Source organism: Gossypium hirsutum, chromosome D10, assembly GCF_007990345.1.
Source record: "Gossypium hirsutum isolate 1008001.06 chromosome D10, Gossypium_hirsutum_v2.1, whole genome shotgun sequence".
Lineage (NCBI taxonomy): Eukaryota > Viridiplantae > Streptophyta > Magnoliopsida > Malvales > Malvaceae > Gossypium > Gossypium hirsutum.
The window spans coordinates 21,039,278-21,058,708 of NC_053446.1; the positions used below are offsets into that span (position 1 = coordinate 21,039,278).

At 32.6% G+C, this 19,431-nt stretch overlaps 3 protein-coding genes across 3 annotated transcripts; 2 read left to right on the forward strand and 1 right to left on the reverse strand.

Moving 5' to 3' along the window:
- Positions 1–1,201: 1,201 nt before the first annotated feature.
- On the reverse strand, positions 1,202–2,221 carry LOC107916126 (uncharacterized). The gene is made up of 2 exons (XM_016845289.1): positions 1,917–2,221; positions 1,202–1,609 (listed from the first exon to the last, which is right to left on the reverse strand). Exons 1-2 carry the CDS (start codon positions 2,132–2,134, stop codon positions 1,453–1,455), a joined length of 375 nt encoding a protein of 124 aa, XP_016700778.1. The 5' UTR covers positions 2,135–2,221; the 3' UTR covers positions 1,202–1,452.
- A 6,470-nt stretch (positions 2,222–8,691) lies between these two features.
- On the forward strand, positions 8,692–13,996 carry LOC107914587 (T-complex protein 1 subunit alpha). Its single transcript, XM_016843530.2, has 17 exons — positions 8,692–8,972; positions 9,080–9,144; positions 9,336–9,425; positions 9,528–9,614; positions 9,735–9,794; positions 9,896–9,946; positions 10,113–10,208; positions 10,540–10,605; positions 10,733–10,950; positions 11,145–11,241; positions 11,330–11,416; positions 12,288–12,422; positions 12,677–12,781; positions 13,069–13,197; positions 13,317–13,420; positions 13,533–13,623; positions 13,716–13,996. Exons 1-17 carry the CDS (start codon positions 8,900–8,902, stop codon positions 13,797–13,799), a joined length of 1,638 nt encoding a protein of 545 aa, XP_016699019.2. The 5' UTR covers positions 8,692–8,899; the 3' UTR covers positions 13,800–13,996.
- Positions 13,997–15,505: 1,509 nt separating this feature from the next.
- LOC107914588 (disease resistance protein RGA2) lies at positions 15,506–19,060 on the forward strand. Its single transcript, XM_041101935.1, has 2 exons — positions 15,506–17,177; positions 17,430–19,060. The coding sequence occupies exons 1-2, from the start codon at positions 15,506–15,508 to the stop codon at positions 19,058–19,060; spliced, it is 3,303 nt and encodes a 1,100-aa protein (XP_040957869.1).
- The last annotated feature ends 371 nt before the right edge of the window (positions 19,061–19,431 follow it).

Genomic DNA, 19,431 nt, shown 5'->3' on the forward strand with positions numbered 1-19,431 from the left:
TCGATTAGAAGTATCAAGAGAAGGTTTTATAGCTACCTCAAGATTATGAATGTCCTCATTTTCGATATCAATTTATTTGAATCATTAGATCCATTGATGGGTGTAGCATCTCCCATAAAAGCTCCACCTAGAAGAATACCAAACAAAGGTGATCATATATATTCTCCAATAGCCACTATGTTACCAAACATTTGCCATATTAACTCATTTGATCATGATTTAATTCCTTTCTTGTTAAATCCTCTGGAATCAAAGGTTTCATACATAATATGTCACCAGACATTTCCTACCGTGTAAATTATTTATTTCAATGAATCCAACACGTTAAATCTTAATATAGGTAATACTAACCTGTATTTTTTTTACCTTCCATTTTTTGGTAGCATCAATACTCTTCTTAAATGGACACTATCCTAGACGAGTAAACTGTTGAAGCAACTCATTCCGTGATCTCCATTCTCTTTTTAATGTATCTCACTTATTTTTCAATTGTGGTTTTTCATAATTTTTGTGTGTCCTTAGTTATAATAATAATAAAAAACAATAGCATTTTCCCATCCTTTTGAGTTTAGATAAGTTGTTGATCTATTACAGACATTAAAATCTTTTACGCAAAGTTCACAAAATGTCAAAGTGAGCTCGCCATTCAAAATAGCTTTCGATGTTAAAACACTATGTCACTCCACATAATTTATTATATTCACCATCTATTAAATTAATTTCAAATAACAAAACTAAAATGAAAAATATATAAATAAAATATTCAATTCCTAGAAAATTTTGTCCATAAAAAATATACTCACTGACCACCCATTGGAGGTTTCGGTGTAGTTTGGATGCACAGTGTGTTTACCTCAATTGAGATTAGAAGCAATGGTGGGGTGCGTGCTTAGATTTAAACGCAACTGTAGCAGTGAAGTGAGAAAAGAAAATGACTATTAAGAACAATAGATTAGAAATGATATATAATAGAAGTTTTTTAAATTATTTTACTTTTATAAAATATCAATAAAATATTAAAATGTATCTTTTGATATTTTATTTATTGTCCTATCAATTATAATATTTGTATTTATTTAAATGATAGTTATAATATTAAAACACCTCAATTGTTATTTACTTATTATCCTATAAATTATAATAATTATTAATTTATTATATAATATAAGTATTTATCCAACCTAATCTAAAGATAAATTGCTTGGGCTTTTCAACTTTAGACATTAAAATAGAAAGGAAACGTTAAAAAAATAGAAAGGGCCATGGGTAATGTACAGCCCAAATTTTGCCCGGCCCAATACCCAAACTTAATTACAGAGCCCAATTACAAACCCGAATTAGATGGCCCAAATCAGAAAATTTTAACAGCCCACTAATTAAACCCAACAACCCACAAGCCCAATACCTAAAATACCCAAACCCAATTCAACCCAATGACCTAGCCCAATACCCCTAACCCAACCAAATCCAACACAACCCAAATGGCCCAAAGCAAAAAAGGTCTGGAAACCCTAGCCCTAGGTGCACCGCACCTAGGGTCTTCTGACCCTTGCCCTGCCACCGTCGTCTCTGACCAACGCCGCACCTTTGCCCACCTGCTCTGACCGCCCTGCAAAATGAAAATACAACACACAACAAAGCAGACAAACAACAAAAAAGAAACAAGTTGTAAAGCAAAAACAGAAACAGATAGGGCCTTGTATTTTCGGCTATAAAGTCATTTTTGAACAGATTGTAAAAAGGGGGGACAGATAGTCGAATAAAAAAAATAAATATCAGTAAAAAATCAGAAGGTTTACTCCCATTTTAATTTTTGTTTCATTATTATTCAGTTTTTCTATTCTATTTTTCATATCTTCACACACGAAAAAAAAGCAAAAAAAAAAGAAAAAAAAAGAAAGGGGAGAAGGACCTACTGGAGTCGATCCGCGTATTTGTCGTCGGAGGCTTCTTCTCCGGTGCCAAAATCGGACGTTGAGAACGTGGACGGCCTTTTTCCTTTGTTTTTTGGTTGTTTTGAAGCTGGACTTGAATTCAGGGGGTTGAGATCTATAAAAGGGAACTTTTGTACCTTCGCCAGCCACCGTGCGCGGCGACGCCGACGCCGGCTATTGTCGACCGGCACAGCAGCCATCGGTGGGAGCTAGGCCGGAGAAGAGAAAGGGGGTGAGATAGAGAGAAATGGGGTGAGATAGAGAGAGAGGGGGTTCAGCCTTTTTTTTTCAAATGAAGGGAAGAATGATATATTTTAAAAAAAATTCAGCCTTTATAAGCCTTGCGAAACGACGCCGTTTAGGGCTGATCCAATAGCCCTAAAACGGCACCGTTTTAGTCATTTTGCCCTTTTACCCGCGTGTCAACCCGACCCGGAGAGCAAATCCGCGTGTTTATTTGCTAATGAGATATTTGCTTGTGCGGTCCTTCCGCTTTTGTGACGTGTCGCAATTTGGTCCTTTCTTTTTTTCTTTTATTTTAATTTGGCCGCATAATTTTAATTATGTTTCATTTTAGTCCCGCACAGAGTGATGCGTTTTGGGGGGCGGGATATTTACTATTTCAGTACCCCCGTTTCATTCGTGTAGTGTAATTCGGTCTTTTGCCTTATTTTATTTTCGATTTCTCCCTTGGGATTGTGTTTTATTTTCAATTTAGTCCTGTTATTGTTATTGTTATTTTCATTATTATTATTATTATTATTATTATTATTATTATTATTATTATCATCATTACTAGTATTATTATTAGTTTTATTGCTATTTTTAACATTATTATTAGAATTATTATTAATGTCATTACTATTAATATTATTATTACCATTATTATATACATATATTTTTACTTATTTTTCTTATTTTTTTTCATGTTTATTTACTTATGATTATTATATTAGTTATTTTTGTATTTTTTGTATTTTTTTTGTTGTTGTTTATCTATCTAAATATATTTATTTTTTAGGAAGTTATTTTACTTATTAAATATTCCTCCAGTCTTTAAATTTTAGATTTTTTAATTATTATTATTGTTATCATTATCATTTTTAAAAAAAAATATGATTCTTACATTGTTTTATACCATATTAATTTAAATTTAGATCTTTAGTTTTAAATTGTTAATATGTTATATTTATTATTTGTATTTTTAATTTCAACTTGTTTATTTTACTTCATTTTTTGTTTCTTCATATCATTGTAATGCTTTAGTATTTCCTTTGTTATGCATACTAGTAACGTAATTTATTTTCGTCTTTTACTTCCATCATGCTTTATTTGCTCGAAAAATTATATTTAATATGGTTTAAGTTTTGAGAATTATTTTCAATATTCGGTATTTGGGATTTTCGAGAGGATTGAGTCCTAATGTATTTGGTTCTAATTTTCTTTGTTGAATCAAAATAATCGAGAATATTCTTTAATCAAAATACATAAATAAAGAACTCATTCTCGGGAATTCGATACGTTATGTCCTAATGCATTGGATATGACATGTTTTCTCGAGATGAGGATTTTTCTAAAAAATAATAAAAGACAGCATTCAATGTTTGGAATTTTGAGAAATTGGGCCCTAATGTATTGGACTTCAATTTTTTCATCTGACTTAAACAATTAAATATCCTTCTAAATTTTATTGCACGAGTTTTTTTAAAAGGACAAGCTCATTTTTGAGGATGTGAAATATCATGTCCTAACTCATTGGGTGTGACATTTTCTCTCTCTAAAATGAGAGGGTCTTAGCGGGTAATTTGATTTTCAACATTTCAATAAAGAATTGTATTTTAAATCTCTTTAAAGTTTTCAATCTTCGGCACTAAGACATTAATTAATCAACTAGGTACCAATTTTGGGCGTTACGAGAGTGCTAATCCTTCCTTGTACGTAACCGACTTCCGAACCCGTTTTTTCTGAATTTCGTGGACCAAAATCGTTGTTTTAATAAAATCAAATTGTTTATTAAAAACAATCACTTTTCAAGGTGACCCGATCACACCTTATCAAAAAGGATTGGTGGCGACTCCCATTTTTGTTTTCATTTTCAAAATCCAAGTCAACCCCGTTTTATAAAAAAATGGTGTAACAGGTAATATAAAAAATAAAGGGTTGCGTTGAGTGTACTGAAACAAAAACCATCAATAGAGGTGTAGCACAGTGAGAATCAATCCATTGGGCAACTAGAGGTATTATCCAAATACCTCATCAGTGAGACTAAACTCAAAAAGTGGTTTAAATACATTGAAATGAAGCTAACTGGTCATCCAATGAAGCCTTCATCTCCAGCAAAAAAATATCAATGTGTTCGATCAATCTTATATCACTGGTTGGATCCAAACAACACATTAAATACTATTTGAATAAAAAATTACATAAAAAGTCGTGGAACACATTCGAGTTTGCATCCGAAGGGGACCTTAATCATTATTTTGGAATAAGTTTACCTGAATACCACCCTAGCCTAAACAAGATCAACCTCAAACTGTAAAACAAATAAGAACACATGTGACTATACTAAAAAATATATATTCTTCAAAAAACTCAAACCAATTTATGTTGATTTAGAAACTAAATATGTTTTTAAAAAAACAAATTAAAAGTTGACCGATCAACAATCAGTTAATGTTGATCATTCAATGATCAACATTGGTTAACGATCAATTAATAGTAAGGCTTCATCAACAATTAATAGCCACATCACCAATGACATTGAAAAGTCAATGTTGATAACAATCTATCAACATTGGTTAATGATCGGTTAATAGTAACACTTCATCAGCAATTGATAACCGGATCATCAATGACATAGAAAAGGCAAACAAGTGGCACACTCTTATTAGTTGGGTATATGCCATATATCTTTTAACACGATTAACTTTCAAAGTAAAATTCAGGTTGTTAGAGCACGTTTGGTTCGCTGTAATGGAATAGAGCTGTAATGGAATAGAGGCGTAATAGTAATTCAATTGTTTGGTTGAATGGAATGGAATGGAGGCGTAATAGTATTATTGTGTTTGGTTGAATGGAATAATGTTGTAATAGCATAAGGAAAAAAACTAAAATGACTAGAATACCCTTAGCAGAATTTTTTTTAGGTAGATGATTATTACTAATTTAGATTAAATTTTAATAAGATTATTAATATAAATAATAAATAATTTAATCATATTTTAACATAATTATTATTAAATATAATTTAATAATAATATATAATTTAATAAAATTCTTAATATTAAATATTCTTATATGAATTTACTAAAATCATAATATATAATACTATAAAATATAATTTAAAATGATTATTATTAAATATAATTTAATAAAAATATATAATTTAATAAAATTCTTAATATTAAATATTCTTATATGAATTTACTAAAATCATAATATATAATACTATAAAATATAATTTAAAATAATTATTATTAAATATAATTTAATAAAAATATATAATTTAATAAAATTCTTAATATTAAACATTCTTATATGAATTTACTAAAATCATAATATATAATATTATAAAATATAATTTAAAATAATAATTATTAAATATAATTTAATAAAAATGTATAATTTAATAAAATTCTTAATATTAAATATTCTTATATGAATTTACTAAAATCATAATATATAATGCTATAAAATATAATTCAAAATAATTATTATTAAATATAGTTTAATAAAATTCAATATAATTATTCTTATATGAATTTACTAAAATCATAATATATAATACTATAAAAATAATATATAATCTACTTTATTATTTTTAAACTGCAATACATATTTAATGTGCTAAAATATCATTAGTGAAACAAATAATTTAATTATTCTACAATAAAAAAATATTAGCAATAATAAATAACTTGAGAATTAACTCAAACTCATTTTGTCCCTAGAAGCACCTTAGGCCTCGATAATACAATCACACATGGCATGCCTAGTCTATTAACCAAAACCTTATGTAGAAATAGACTATCACTGTGAGGTGAACAAATTTTGAAAATAGTCTACACTAAGAAACAACGCGTTATAGAAAATTTTTTTTCCAAGCACTTAAAGGTAGGACTTGAATTTTCTACAACCCCACCCCAACCAGGTTAAAGATTTTTTTTCATTAACAATACTTAAAACAGAATTTAAATTTTTATAATTTTATACTCTTTTTTATTTTTGTTTTGTAGAAATAGATTTCTTTATGGATTTAAGATATACACATATGACTTGTTTTCTAGGACCATACAAGGGAGAATGATATCGTTTACTTAATTTTCATCGAAGTATGAAAAAAAATAAATTTTTAATCGTGCACATTTTTCATTGCGCTTTATGATTGAATAAACATTTGAAGTGTAGATAAAAAAACGACCAATATTAAGAGATATTATAAATTATTCAATCGAGAAGTAAGTTTAAATTGTTAATGTAACAATAGTTTTGCATAACTACATTTAGAAGCATGCCGAATCAAGTGATAAATATTTCGAAGATTTTGAAAAATATGCTTCACATGTCAACTTCTAAAAATTATTTTAATCGAGGTGAACTGAAATTTTCTAATAATGAAGGTGAAATTAACATTGCAATGTTAAGAGAAATCATTGTTACTAGTCTAATGAATTCGCCTTTTTAAAAAAACTTTGTATCTTAATCTAATTCTCAATATTAATGAAACTTTATATATTTTATTAAGTATTGTGACTAGTTTAATTTCCAATATTAATAAACATAGAGGAAAAATATAGTTGGCTAATAAATGCGGCATAAAATTTATTTCCATGTTAAAATTGAATTGTTTTATATTTTTTCATTTAGTAAAAATAATATAAAAATGAAATTAATTTTTTTAAAATATTTATATAGACATATAAATTATAATATCAAAATTTTATTTGGTAAATATTATTGATAAATATAAGATAATGATTAATAGATTTGCATTAATGTAAATAGCTATTTAAATAAAAAATAAATATTTTTTGAAATAAAAAAAATATTTTATATAATTTTTAATAAAAAAGTTTTAATTTGACCTATTTTAACAATTTCATAAAAATAAAATAATCCCATCAGCCATTCGAAAGGGTCCTAAAAAATTTAAACTTGTTACAAATTTAAGTATTTTAACATCCCGATACAAACAAGCCAAGGCGAAACCATTGACTTTAGGGTCTACTGGATCTATCTAGCTACACTTTAAGAGTGTATATTCTTGTATCGACACCGATTAAAAAAAATTATCTGGACTCAACTTTACCCGTCTTAATACTTATTTGTCGGGGCATGTTACATCATCATTATTATCATCGAAAGATCATGATCTCCAAACAATTGATGCACTTTTTATATTTAAAAATCAGATTTTACAGCATTTAATTTTATTTTTAAAATTTAAATAGTTGCTAGCTATAATGCGGACTAGATTATTGATAATTATGACAAAATTAGATTCTAACATAATTTTTCATTAGGTAAAATATATGGTGTTTCTAAATAAAATAATTATACAAAATAGAAAATTTTGTTTTTGACGAAAGTGAATCTTCAATTGTCAGAAACCTTGGTCTTTGTGTAGGTCCACTATCGCCATGTAACGCATTTTCCCCTTCTCCAGTGTCATCTCCGTCTGAGCCCATTCCACCTACAACTTCCGATAGGAATTAGGAAGTCTATTGCAGAATTAGCTTTCCTTCCATATCGCATCAAGTTCTTTTGTTTTTCTTCCGGAACCAATATAAGAATTCCAATTATATATCATCCATGTTTTCACCATTGGAAGAAATATGATCACTGCACTATTCCCGTATCATAAAGCTTAGCTTCTCCTTTACTTGCTCTATTACGTTGAACCTCTGTTTTGCTAGTGCTTTTGATACTGTTTTGAGGTTTTAGAAATGTCCCAAATCTCCTAGAAATTTGTTGTTAAAAGTTGCTTTTGTTTTGATAGGTATTCTTCTACGGTTATTATTATTATTATTATCATCAGACAACACTTTCCTAATCCTAACTTAAGCCATAGGGCATAGACAATTCGTTCAAAGTATCTGTCCTTTTTCACTTACAGACTTGTTTGAGTCATGCTTTTAGATTGCTTTCTTAACGAGAATGATGAAAGTAAGAAAAAATATTTATTATTAATGTGAATGTGAATGTGAATGTGAATATCAATATTTATTATTAGTATTATTTTTTTCGGAACCTTGTATTCCTATAGTGCATATATATGATTTGATAATCTACTATTTTGAAAAAAAATATCTTTTTAGCAATTTATAATTTTTTATAATTATTTGTTATAAATTTTAGATTTTTAATATATATATATTATTTCTAGAAATTATTTTAAATTTTGATAATTTTTTCGAGATTTTGATATTTACACTCATTTTGATATTTACACTAATTTACTGTCAAGATTTTCAATTTTTCGAGTCGAAAATATTTAACTTAGCTCAAATTCAAAAATTATTACTTATCTTAATTAATTAAAAAATAAAAAAATTAAATAACTTCATTCTATTATCTCAAAATTAAAAAGAAGTTGTTGCAAGAAAGTAAAATTTGAACTTAGGAGGGGGGGCCTTAGGTAAGGAAAAGAATTTCGAGCTACGGGCTTTCTCTAAGGCTAATGCTTTGGACATTGGGCCTTGAAAAAGAGAGCTTAGGTAATTATATAGGGTCGTTAAAACACGACGCCGTTTAACAACATTTAACAATATCAAAACATAGTAGTAGAAAGTGTAGAACCCTAACGATTTGAACATTCTCGACTCACTCTTCCCACTTCTTCGAAGTCTTTCTACTGCTGCAAATCCCTGTCTTCCCCTACTTCACCTTCTCCCCTCAGATCCCGATCTAGGGTTTCGCCGCCAATTCTTTTTTCGCATTTCGATCGCTCTTTTTTCTTACCTTAAATGGCGATTGCAGCCCAAGCTCCAGATATTCTCGGCGAGCGTCAATCTGGTCAGGATGTTCGCACTCAAAACGGTATCTTCTCTCACTCACTCACTCCCTTCTATTTCCCCTTCCGCGCGTCATTTATTTACAAATGTTTATTTTCTTTTCGTTTTCTCATTTGGGGGGCTTTTCAACAGTGATGGCGTGTCAAGCAGTTGCCAACATTGTTAAATCCTCACTCGGCCCGGTTGGACTCGACAAGGTATCTCCGCTAGTTTCTATTTAAATGCCGAATGAAATCTCGCTTGCTTTCGCTTTGGTTTTTTATTCATTTGCTGTTTTTAGAACAATTATTTTTAGAAATGAAGTAGTTATAGTTTTAATTTTAGTTGCGAGGTGGTGCTAGTGATGTTGCATTTTCTTTAATGTTTTTTTTTTGTTTGATTATTTCAGATGCTTGTTGATGACATTGGTGATGTAACGATTACTAATGATGGTGCTACGATCCTGAAGATGTTGGAAGTAGAGCATCCAGCTGCCAAGGTCGACAAATAGCTGGATTTTGCATGTTACTGATAAGACTTTTACTGTTGGCTAGCTACATCACCTGCTGTAATATATTTGAAATCTCCTTTGTGCTGGCAGGTACTTGTAGAGTTGGCTGAGCTTCAAGATCGAGAAGTTGGTGATGGAACAACCTCTGTTGTTATTGTGGCTGCAGAATTTCTTAAGGTAACTGCATCTGTTCCTCTACAGTATTTGATCCATGCATAGAACAGTCATTTTAGACAGAGTTTTCTTCTTAAGAATCTTACTTACTTGATAATATGTGATTTACTTGCAATTTGACAGAGAGCAAACGATCTGGTTAGGAATAAAATTCACCCAACATCTATAATTAGCGGCTTCAGAGTGAGTAACTTTATCTGTCTAGCAGAGTCACGGTTTTTTGGTTTATAATATATCCATGTAATAGAATCTGAACATGTTTTTGGATTCTTTTGTTTGTGCAGCTAGCAATGAGGGAAGCATGCAAATATGTTGAAGAAAAGTTGGCAGTGAAAGTAAGCATCTTATTGAGCACCGTTTGAAAAGTGATTGAATATGACCTTATATATTGTAAAGTATGAAGTTTTTAAAAATTGATTGAATTTTATTCAGTAGATATTTATTATTGCAATGTTATATAGCTTTGGTTCCTTTTATTCATCCTATGTTTTTCTTTACTAGGTTGAGAAGCTTGGGAAAGATTCTCTAGTAAACTGTGCTAAGACGAGTATGTCCTCAAAGCTCATAGCTGGTGACAGTGACTTCTTCGCTAATTTGGTATGATTATTGCCCCAGTTAAGTAATTAGATTTTTCAACTCTCCGCAATCTGGCAACTGGTTTAATCAATATATCTACCCTTTCTTTTTCCTTGCCTACTTAATTCATTTTCATAAACATTTCAAACATATATCTGTAACTTTCATTCCCCTTCCCACAGCAAGGTTTTCTGGTTTCAGCAGTAATGATTCTATATTTTCAATTTTTGCTATATCTTATTTTCTTGTTGTAGTCATCAAATGTTTTCATTCCTATCTTTTATGAGATGCAAGGGATCAAACCTGTGTAAGGATGTCTGTTTAGCTCGTATATTGATTTTGTTATATATAGGTTGTAGAAGCAGTTTTGGCAGTAAAGATGACCAATGCACGAGGAGAAGTCAGATACCCAATCAAGGTAGGTATTTTAAAACATTTCATATTAAGGTCCTTGTTTGAGCTCATGCTGTGAGAGATTGTACATTGTCTTTAATTGGACCTTCATTTAGTTGTTTTACGTCATTAATTACTTTTTCTTATTTCAGGGAATTAATGTTTTAAAAGCACACGGAAAAAGTGCCAGAGATAGCTACCTGCTGAATGGGTATGCTTTGAACACTGGCCGTGCTGCACAAGGAATGCCCTTAAAAGTTTCCCCTGCCAAGATTGCTTGTCTTGATTTTAATCTGCAGAAGACAAAAATGCAGTTAGGAGTCCAAGTCTTGGTCACCGATCCTAGGGAGCTGGAGAAAATTCGTCAAAGGTGATGAGTCATAAAGCTGTTAACTTGTTTGCAGAGTCATGTTTGCAGCTTCCCTTGGTATTTTATTATTTTTATTTTTCTGGTCTGAAATATGTAGAAGTTCATCAGATTATCTAGAACATGCCTAGGGTAAATATTAAAGCAGACATTCATATACATTAAATGTGGCACTGATGACATCTATATCTCAACAGAGAAGCTGATATGACAAAAGAACGTATTGAGAAACTTCTGAAAGCTGGAGCAAATGTTGTTCTGACTACAAAAGGGATAGATGACATGGCACTCAAGGCAAGTTTCCTTTTTTTTTTGTTTTTATCCAACTGCTTACTTTCTATTTTTTTTCATTTTCTTCCTAAAATCTTTATTGCTTCATCAGTATTTTGTGGAGGCGGGAGCTATTGCTGTGAGACGTGTCCGAAAAGAGGATATGCGCCATGTTGCTAAGGCAACTGGCGCAACCATGGTACATTCCGACTCAGCTTAGAAATGATAATTATGTCATAACCATATAAGTTTGCATGCTTTGTGCTAAGGTATAACTCATATTCATGTTCTTTCCAGTGCTGAATTGATTGATGGTTATGATTAATAATCAATCCCTTTTCTATGAAGCACCACTGTTATAAGGGCACGAGGCATGCTCTATGTGCTACCCTTAGGCGCAAAGCACAAAAAAAAATGCTAGCTGAGTGATGTGCAATATGTATATGTGCACTTTTCTATGTTTTTATATGTATAGCATAAGATATATAATAAACTCTAAAGTCTGATCTATATCTACAAAACATGCAAAATTTTTATAGGTCAATATGCATGATTTTCTTATGGTCTCTGTCTGCTGTTGAATGCTCAAATATTGAGAAGTACAAAGTTTAATTCTATCCCTTTCTTATTAGTAAAGGAGAACTAATGAAAAATTCAAAAATAAAATTAATTAAAGAGAACATCAATTAGGTGGGCCTTTTTATGCCTATTGCCTTACAAAGACATGGCTAGACACGCCAGGGATGCGCCTGATAAATGGGCCTTGACCAAACGGGTCTGAGTTGCTTTTGTTGTCTGGTGCTAAGGCGCTAGGCAGAGGTGTGCCTAGGTGCACTCCTTGACAATGCTGTGAAGGACTGTATTCTTCCAAAACTTAGTTGTGTTAATTTGATCTAATTGGAAATTACTTTTCTCAGGGCTGCATCACTTGTAACTTGACTTAGTTGTTTATCTTTTTCAAATTTATTGAGAAAATAACTTTTTGATTATATTTCTCTTTAACTCGTAATAGTTGAAATAGTCTACTAAGAGCTTTTCTTTTATAATGTTCTTCATTGATGGATATGTAGGTTTCGACATTTGCTGATATGGAGGGTGAAGAAACTTTTGATTCATCACTTCTTGGATTTGCTGATGAAGTTGTAGAGGAACGTATTGCTGATGATGACGTGGTTATGATTAAAGGGACCAAGAGCACAAGTGCGGTATGTTATTAGCTATCAAACTTAGGAACCTAATTCCTTTTATTCTGGCTGCAGTTCAATATCATTCTGGTATCTATGTCTTTTCTCCTTTTATATTTTTTGTTATGTTACTGGTATTGTTGCAACCATGTTAAGCAAACATATAAGTTTTGAAGTAATGTGCGAGTTTAGTATTCATAGTCACATGTTGTCTATATGCCTTTTGATTTCCAATAACTGCATGACTTGACACTTCTCTTTTCATCATTTCCAAGGTTTCCATGATCCTCAGGGGAGCAAATGACTATATGCTTGATGAAATGGAAAGAGCTCTACATGATGCTTTATCTATTGTGAAAAGGACTCTTGAATCCAACACGGTAAAACTTATTCCCACTAACAAATGATTATTTATTAGTTGCAAGATCCAACACTTACATTACTGAGAGAATTGTTCACTTGAGCTTAGCCTGTTGTATTTTAAATTGTTAAAATCTGGACATTCCAGCGATAGCATCTTTACTGCAATGTGGGTATTTTTCACTTGCTTTGAATGCTTAGTTAAAAAGAGTCTAGTGGTGTCTGTTTTTTCATTTCAGTATTCCTCTAAGTTCAAATCAATAGGCATAAAGGGGTAGGTGACTATTTATGCTTCCTGCAATATTAGGTAGTAGCAGGTGGAGGTGCAGTTGAAGCTGCTTTATCAGTGTATTTGGAGTATCTTGCCACGACTTTAGGATCACGTGAGCAGTTGGCAATTGCAGAGTTTGCAGAAGCTCTTTTAATTATACCGAAGGTAAATTTAGTATTGGCTAGGGTGCAAGTTATGCGAATTGATATCCTTTTATTGGCTCATCTCACTTACTGCTTTATATGAGAAGTAAATAGTTACGCAATAAAATTGATCATGCACAGGTGCTTGCAGTCAATGCTGCCAAGGATGCCACTGAATTAGTTGCGAAACTTCGGGCTTACCACCACACTGCTCAAACCAAGGCTGATAAAAAACATTTTTCAAAGTAAAACACAGACCATATTATGATAAAAAAATTAATTTCGATAAAAGAAAGTACTATAGATAATTGAGAGTTGTGGCACTGAATTCTGATGTTCAATCTTGTCAAATTGCAGCATGGGTTTGGACCTTTTGAATGGAACCGTTCGTAACAACTTAGAAGCTGGAGTCATTGAGCCTGCAATGAGCAAAGTGAAGATTATTCAGGTAATTGGAGTAATCTGGCTGTTTTTATTTTTGGTTTACATTATCCAACAGCGAGGTGCTAATATGGTTCCTAAAACGCTCTGTTTTACCAGTTTGCAACTGAAGCAGCCATAACAATTCTTCGAATTGATGATATGATCAAGCTTATGAAAGATGAAAGTCAGAACGAAGAGTAGGGGAGATGGGACTTCCGTTCATGAGGATGATGGTTGTAGGTTAATACAAAGGAAGGACTGGGATGTGGTTTTAAGAACATTGAAGCAGGTTCATGTTTTTTTTTTTGTTGCTATATATCGTTTTGTTGGGCTTAAAACGAATATAATGTTTGTTTTGTTCAGCGATTAATAGACCAGCGTTCCGTTTTTTTGTTGTATGCTTGTGGCACTGCATTGAGTAGTGTTCTTTTTTGGCGAGGGGGATTCAAGTATTTTCCCATCAAGTTTCAATACACAGAGGAACCTTCCATTATTAATGTTATGATAGAGATTAAAATTTTATGCGCACCAACACGTTTATTGTTAAATTTAATAATCATGTAAATGAAACTTCTACTTGGGTTTTTAATCAAGCTTTTATCATTTTAAGGAAACAAAGAAAACATGGTAGAAAACTCGATTTGTTTGGCTCGCCAAGAATTGAGTTGGGTTTTAGACAAACCATTTTGTAATCTGGTTTAAATTAATTTTTATTAATTGTTTAAATTTAATGGTTTAAGGGTAAAAAAAAAGTTTAGTAAAAAATAAATATGCAATTAAGTCTTTTAAGAAAAAAAGTTCATTCTATTGATTCTAAAAATATCAATTAGATCATTTTGTCATCGTTAGTTGATGGACTTTACAATATTCCAGTAAAAAGGATTATAAAATTATACAATATATATAAGTACAAAACTATAAACATTTTAAAAAAATTACAAAAAAAGAAAAAATGTGAAAAAGAGTACCATGAAAGAATTCAAAATTACAAAAGCTTGTAAAAAGTCATCATAGAATTCAAAATGAATACAGTGCCATGCAGTCTTCTTAGTAGAGAGAGGTGAGAGAAAGATAAAAAGAAAGAAAAAGGAAAGCGAAAATATAAAGTATATATATAAGGAATATAATTCTTAATATTTTTATAAATTATAACTTTTAGTAAATTTTAATAATTTTTATTAAAAAAATTGTATAGTATTGCATTCATCTTAAATGGATCTGGTCTAGGTAAATGGTTGTCCAGATTTATTTTAGATGTATATTTTTATTTTATTAAATTTAAAAGATTTTTTATAAGTTTTTATTTTTTGTTGATGTGGCATGCGGGTTAGCATACATAATTTTAAGTTTATTTTGCTAATATGACATGCCATGTCAATATTATTTAACATGTCAGAATGCCACATCATCGTCAGGAAAATTAATAGTTAAACCGGTTAATTGACGATTTCTGTTAATGGAGTTCTAGTTGAATTTTTGGGAGTTAATAACAATCCAGTAAGATGAATTTTTTTCCTTTGTAAGGGTTTAATTGCAATTTTATTCTTTTACTAAAGGCCAAAAGTAATGGTAATATCAAATAAATTTTTAAATAGGATGAGTTCTAAAGTCAACTAGAATTCATGATCCGAAGTTTTTACCGATAGCTCTTTCTATAGTCTGCGTTATGAGCTTTCTTTTTATTTCAGCCAGATCCATGGCCATAGCACTAGTCTTTATCCCCATTAAAATATCACAAAAACTTAGGTAAAAATGTGAAATAGTAGAAGCACTAACAAAATAAAATAAAATGGAAGCAGGTAGGCCATAGGCTGATTGACATTATACATGACCTGACCTCAGCCTTATCTGTATTCGTTCAACTGATCTCCAAGCTTTTTCTCCCGTTCTTGATTGCCGATTCACAAATGGCGGAAGCTGTCATCACTGCAGCCGTAGAAGTGGCTCTATCAAAGGCCATCTCCCTCCTTGAAGACCAAATCAACCTTGCATGGGATTTCAAGGACAAGCTGAGCAAGCTTCGTTCTTTACTAGTTCTCACTCGAGCTTTCTTGCAAGATGCAGAGAGGAGGCAAGTTGATGAGGCTGTCAAAGTCTGGTTGGAGCAGCTTAGGGATATCGCTTATGAGGCGGATGATGTATTGGATGAGCTTGCTTGCGAACATGTCCGCCGGAAGGTGGACAACCAAATGAGTAAAAAGGTTAGGGATTTCCTTTCCCCCTCCAAAAATCACCTGGCATTTTCTCTAAAGATGGCTAAAAAGGTTGAGAATATTAGCCTTTCATTGGATGAGATTACTGATCGGGCCTCCAAATTTGGGCTCCAACAAAGACTTCAAAATACGACGGCTCCAGTATTTAGTGGAGTAGGAGGCACCAACTCCTTCCTTGACTCATCACGAGTTGTTGGAAGGGAAGCTGATGTCTTAAAAGTAGTTGATCTCTTGATTAGCTCAGCCACTCACCAAAGATTGTCAATAGTATCCATTGTAGGCATGGCAGGCTTGGGTAAAACTACTTTAGCAAAGTCAGTGTGCAATAATGGGACAATAAAGAACCATTTTAAGAAAATAATATGGGTTTGTGTAGCAGAGAACTTTGATGTCCGGAGGATTTTGTTGGAGATGTTAGAATCTCTAACTAGAAAACCCTGTGAGATTAAGAACGGGGATGTTGTACTTCGAGAAATTCAAAAGGAATTGAAAGAAAAGACCTTCCTTCTTGTCCTCGATGATGTGTGGGATGAGGATATTAAAAACTGGTTGGACTTAAAGGGCAGTTTGCTGGGCATGAATGGAAGTAAACAAAGTTGCATTCTGGTCACAAGTCGTAGTGAAAATGTTGCATTAGTAAGGGAATCACCTCCTTATCATAGGCATCATCTTAAGATGATGATAGATGAAGAGTGCTGGTCCATAATCAGAGAAAGAGCATTTGGAAACTCTTCAATATCTCCAGAATTGGAAGTTATTGGAAGGGATATTGCTTGTAAATGTGGAGGTGTGCCACTGGTGGCAACTGTTATAGGAGGGACGATGTGCAACAAATGGGATAAAGATGAGTGGGTCTCCTTCAGGGATAGTTCTATTTGGGGTTCTTTGGAAAAGAATGAAGGTATTGTTCGTGTTCTGAAATTAAGTTTTGATCGCTTGCCTTCCTTGTATTTAAAGCAATGTTTTGCCTATTGTTCCATTTTTCCTAAAGATTTTAGGATACAAAGGGAGGAATTGATTCAGCTTTGGATGGCTGAAGGCTTTCTTCAACGATCCAAAGGAAGTTCGCAACTGGCCTTTGAGGATATTGGTAGTGAGTACTTCAATGACCTGTTATCAAATTCCTTATTGCAAGATGTGGAGAAGGATCTGTACGGACGTATCATAAGTTGTAAGATGCATGATTTAGTTCATGATCTTGCCCAGTCCATTTCTGATATCAAACAACAAAATGTGTTTGATGATGTGAAATTGTGGCGCTCTTTGTTCTTGAATTCTAGCTTCACCTTCATTGGAAAAGACTTCAAAGGCTTGCGGGTTCTTAAATTTGGTGGTGCTGATATTGTATCATTGCCAGATGCAATTGGCAAGCTAAAGCATTTGAGATACTTTGATATCTCAAGAACTCGCATACCTAGACTACCTAAGTCCTTTACTCAGCTCTACCTTCTGGAGACGTTAAGATTATTGAGCTGCGAAATGCTCAAAAAACTTCCTGAAGGAATGAAAAATTTAGTTAACTTGAGGCATTTATATATCAGTCATGGACGTCATGTTCCTATTGGGATAGGATGTCTAATTAGTCTTTAGACTTTGCCAGTATTTCATGTGGGTACAGAAAGGGGAACTGGAATTGGAGAATTGGGTTTTTTAGTTGAATTAGGAGGAGAATTGGTGATAGAGGGTCTTGAGAATGTTATAGACAAAGAAGAAGCTAGGGGAGCAAAAATGTGGGAGAAGAAGAAATTACACAAGTTGCAGTACCAGTACCGATGGGACAACCGGAGGGAAGGGTACTGTAATCATGATGAGGAAGTATTGGAAGGGTTGGAACCTCACTCAAACTTAGAAAGCTTAAGTATTGAGAGGTATAAGGGGGAGTACTATCCATCATGGCTGTTAGGGAACTTTTGTGGTGAGCCAAATACTTGTTTTCAACTCGTGAATATGGTTGAGTTGAGACTATTAGATTGTGAGAATGTGAATAATCTTCCAAGTCTCGGACAATATCCCAGTCTTAAATTTCTTGAAATAGGAGGTTTATACCGTGTGAGGTGCATAGAAAATGAATTTTATATGAACGGTTGTGATAAGAATAAGCCAATCATCTTATTTCCAGCATTGCAAAATTTCGTCCTAAGGAATATGCCTAAAGTAGAAGAATGGTTAGAAGTGGAGCCAACGATTCCTGTGTTTCCTTCGCTACTAGTGTTGGAAATTGTAGATTGTTACAATCTGAGCAGTATTCCAAGAATGAGTAGATTTTCTTCTCTCGAGACCATCATTATTCAAAACTGCGAGGAGTTAAGTTGGAGAGACAATGAACTGTTTCCCTCTAGTCTTAAAGAATTAAGAATAACAGACTGTTGGAACTTACGGTTCATTCCAAGTGTAGAGGGTGGTATCTCTGGAGAGGGATTGCTCGCCTCCACATGTCTAACAGATGTGGACATAAGTGAATGTCCTAATTTGAGGTCTGCTCCTTTCAATGGCCAATCTCAATCTCTCTTGAGTCTTCGATTACGCAACTGTGAAGAATTACTGGAGATAGGGGGGGGATTATCTGCAAGCACAAGATTGGAAACGTTAGAGATTGCAAATTGTCCTATTATGATTTCAATTCCCAGCTTAGATGGTTTCTCTTCTCTTTTAGAATTAGAGCTGAATAAATGTGAAGCATTAACAAGTCTACCATCTGGATTGTCAACTTGTACTTCTCTTTGGCGTTTGTTCATCTACAACTGCAATAATCTGGAGTCAATTCCAGAGGATGTAGGACAATTGCGTTGTTTGGAGGAATTGCGTATTTGTGATTGCCAAAGCATGAAAAGGCTCCCAGAAGAAAGCCTTGGGTGCCTCACAAGTTTGAAGAGATTGGAATTGGGTCCCTTCTCAGAAGAGCTAGAGGAATTCCCAGGTCTAGGTTCCATCCACCACCTCCACTCTTCCCTTAAAGAATTGACATTGTGGGGATGGGATAAAGCATGCACTTTGCCAAATCAACTTCAACATCTCACAGCACTTGAGCGATTATTGATTAATGACTTCAATGGACTGAAAGTTTTGCCGGAGTGGTTGGGAAATCTCTCCTCCCTTCGAGAGTTAAGTTTTGACCGTTGTAACAATTTGGAGCATGAGCCATCCAAGGAAGCCTTGCAACGCCTCTCCAATTTGCAATTGTTTCGTATACCCGATTTTCCAAGCAATGTAGAGGTGCTGACCAATTTTGCAGTTTCAGGGGGAAGGTAAAATTGTAATATAACTAGTTTATAAGGAAACACTTCTAAGATATTCCGAGCATGGAGATTGCTAATTGTAATATAATTAGTTTATCACTGTTAACTATGAATACTCTTTCCATCTCATATTTTTTAAGATTAAAGAAGACAATGCTTATTGGTGAATCAATTTAATAGCACGAATCTGGAACATTCTCTGCTAACAATCGTCTCTACTTCATAATAGATGTCTTTTGACTCAAGTTTGTGTAAAGAAATCTGAAGAAAAGTTTGTAAAAGTCTCCTCATCTATTGTTTTGAGCTGATATATATAGTAGTTGTGTAGCATGAACTAATTAACGAGTTAAATATAATTGTAAGGACACAAACACCTCTGCGTTA

Excerpts from the sequence above, each read along its gene's own strand:
- LOC107916126 (XM_016845289.1), bottom strand. The coding sequence starts at position 2,134 with ATGGCTGCTGTGCCGGTCGACAATAGCCGGCGTCGGCGTCGCCGCGCA. Across the intron at positions 1,610-1,916 it reads AAATACGCGGATCGACTCCA|GGCGGTCAGAGCAGGTGGGC; the intron begins GTAGGTCCTTCT and ends TTCATTTTGCAG.
- LOC107914587 (XM_016843530.2), top strand. The coding sequence starts at position 8,900 with ATGGCGATTGCAGCCCAAGCTCCAGATATTCTCGGCGAGCGTCAATCT. Across the intron at positions 9,145-9,335 it reads GCCCGGTTGGACTCGACAAG|ATGCTTGTTGATGACATTGG; the intron begins GTATCTCCGCTA and ends TGATTATTTCAG. Across the intron at positions 13,421-13,532 it reads GATAAAAAACATTTTTCAAA|CATGGGTTTGGACCTTTTGA; the intron begins GTAAAACACAGA and ends GTCAAATTGCAG.
- LOC107914588 (XM_041101935.1), top strand. The coding sequence starts at position 15,506 with ATGGCGGAAGCTGTCATCACTGCAGCCGTAGAAGTGGCTCTATCAAAG. Across the intron at positions 17,178-17,429 it reads ATCATTGCCAGATGCAATTG|AAAGGGGAACTGGAATTGGA; the intron begins GCAAGCTAAAGC and ends ATGTGGGTACAG.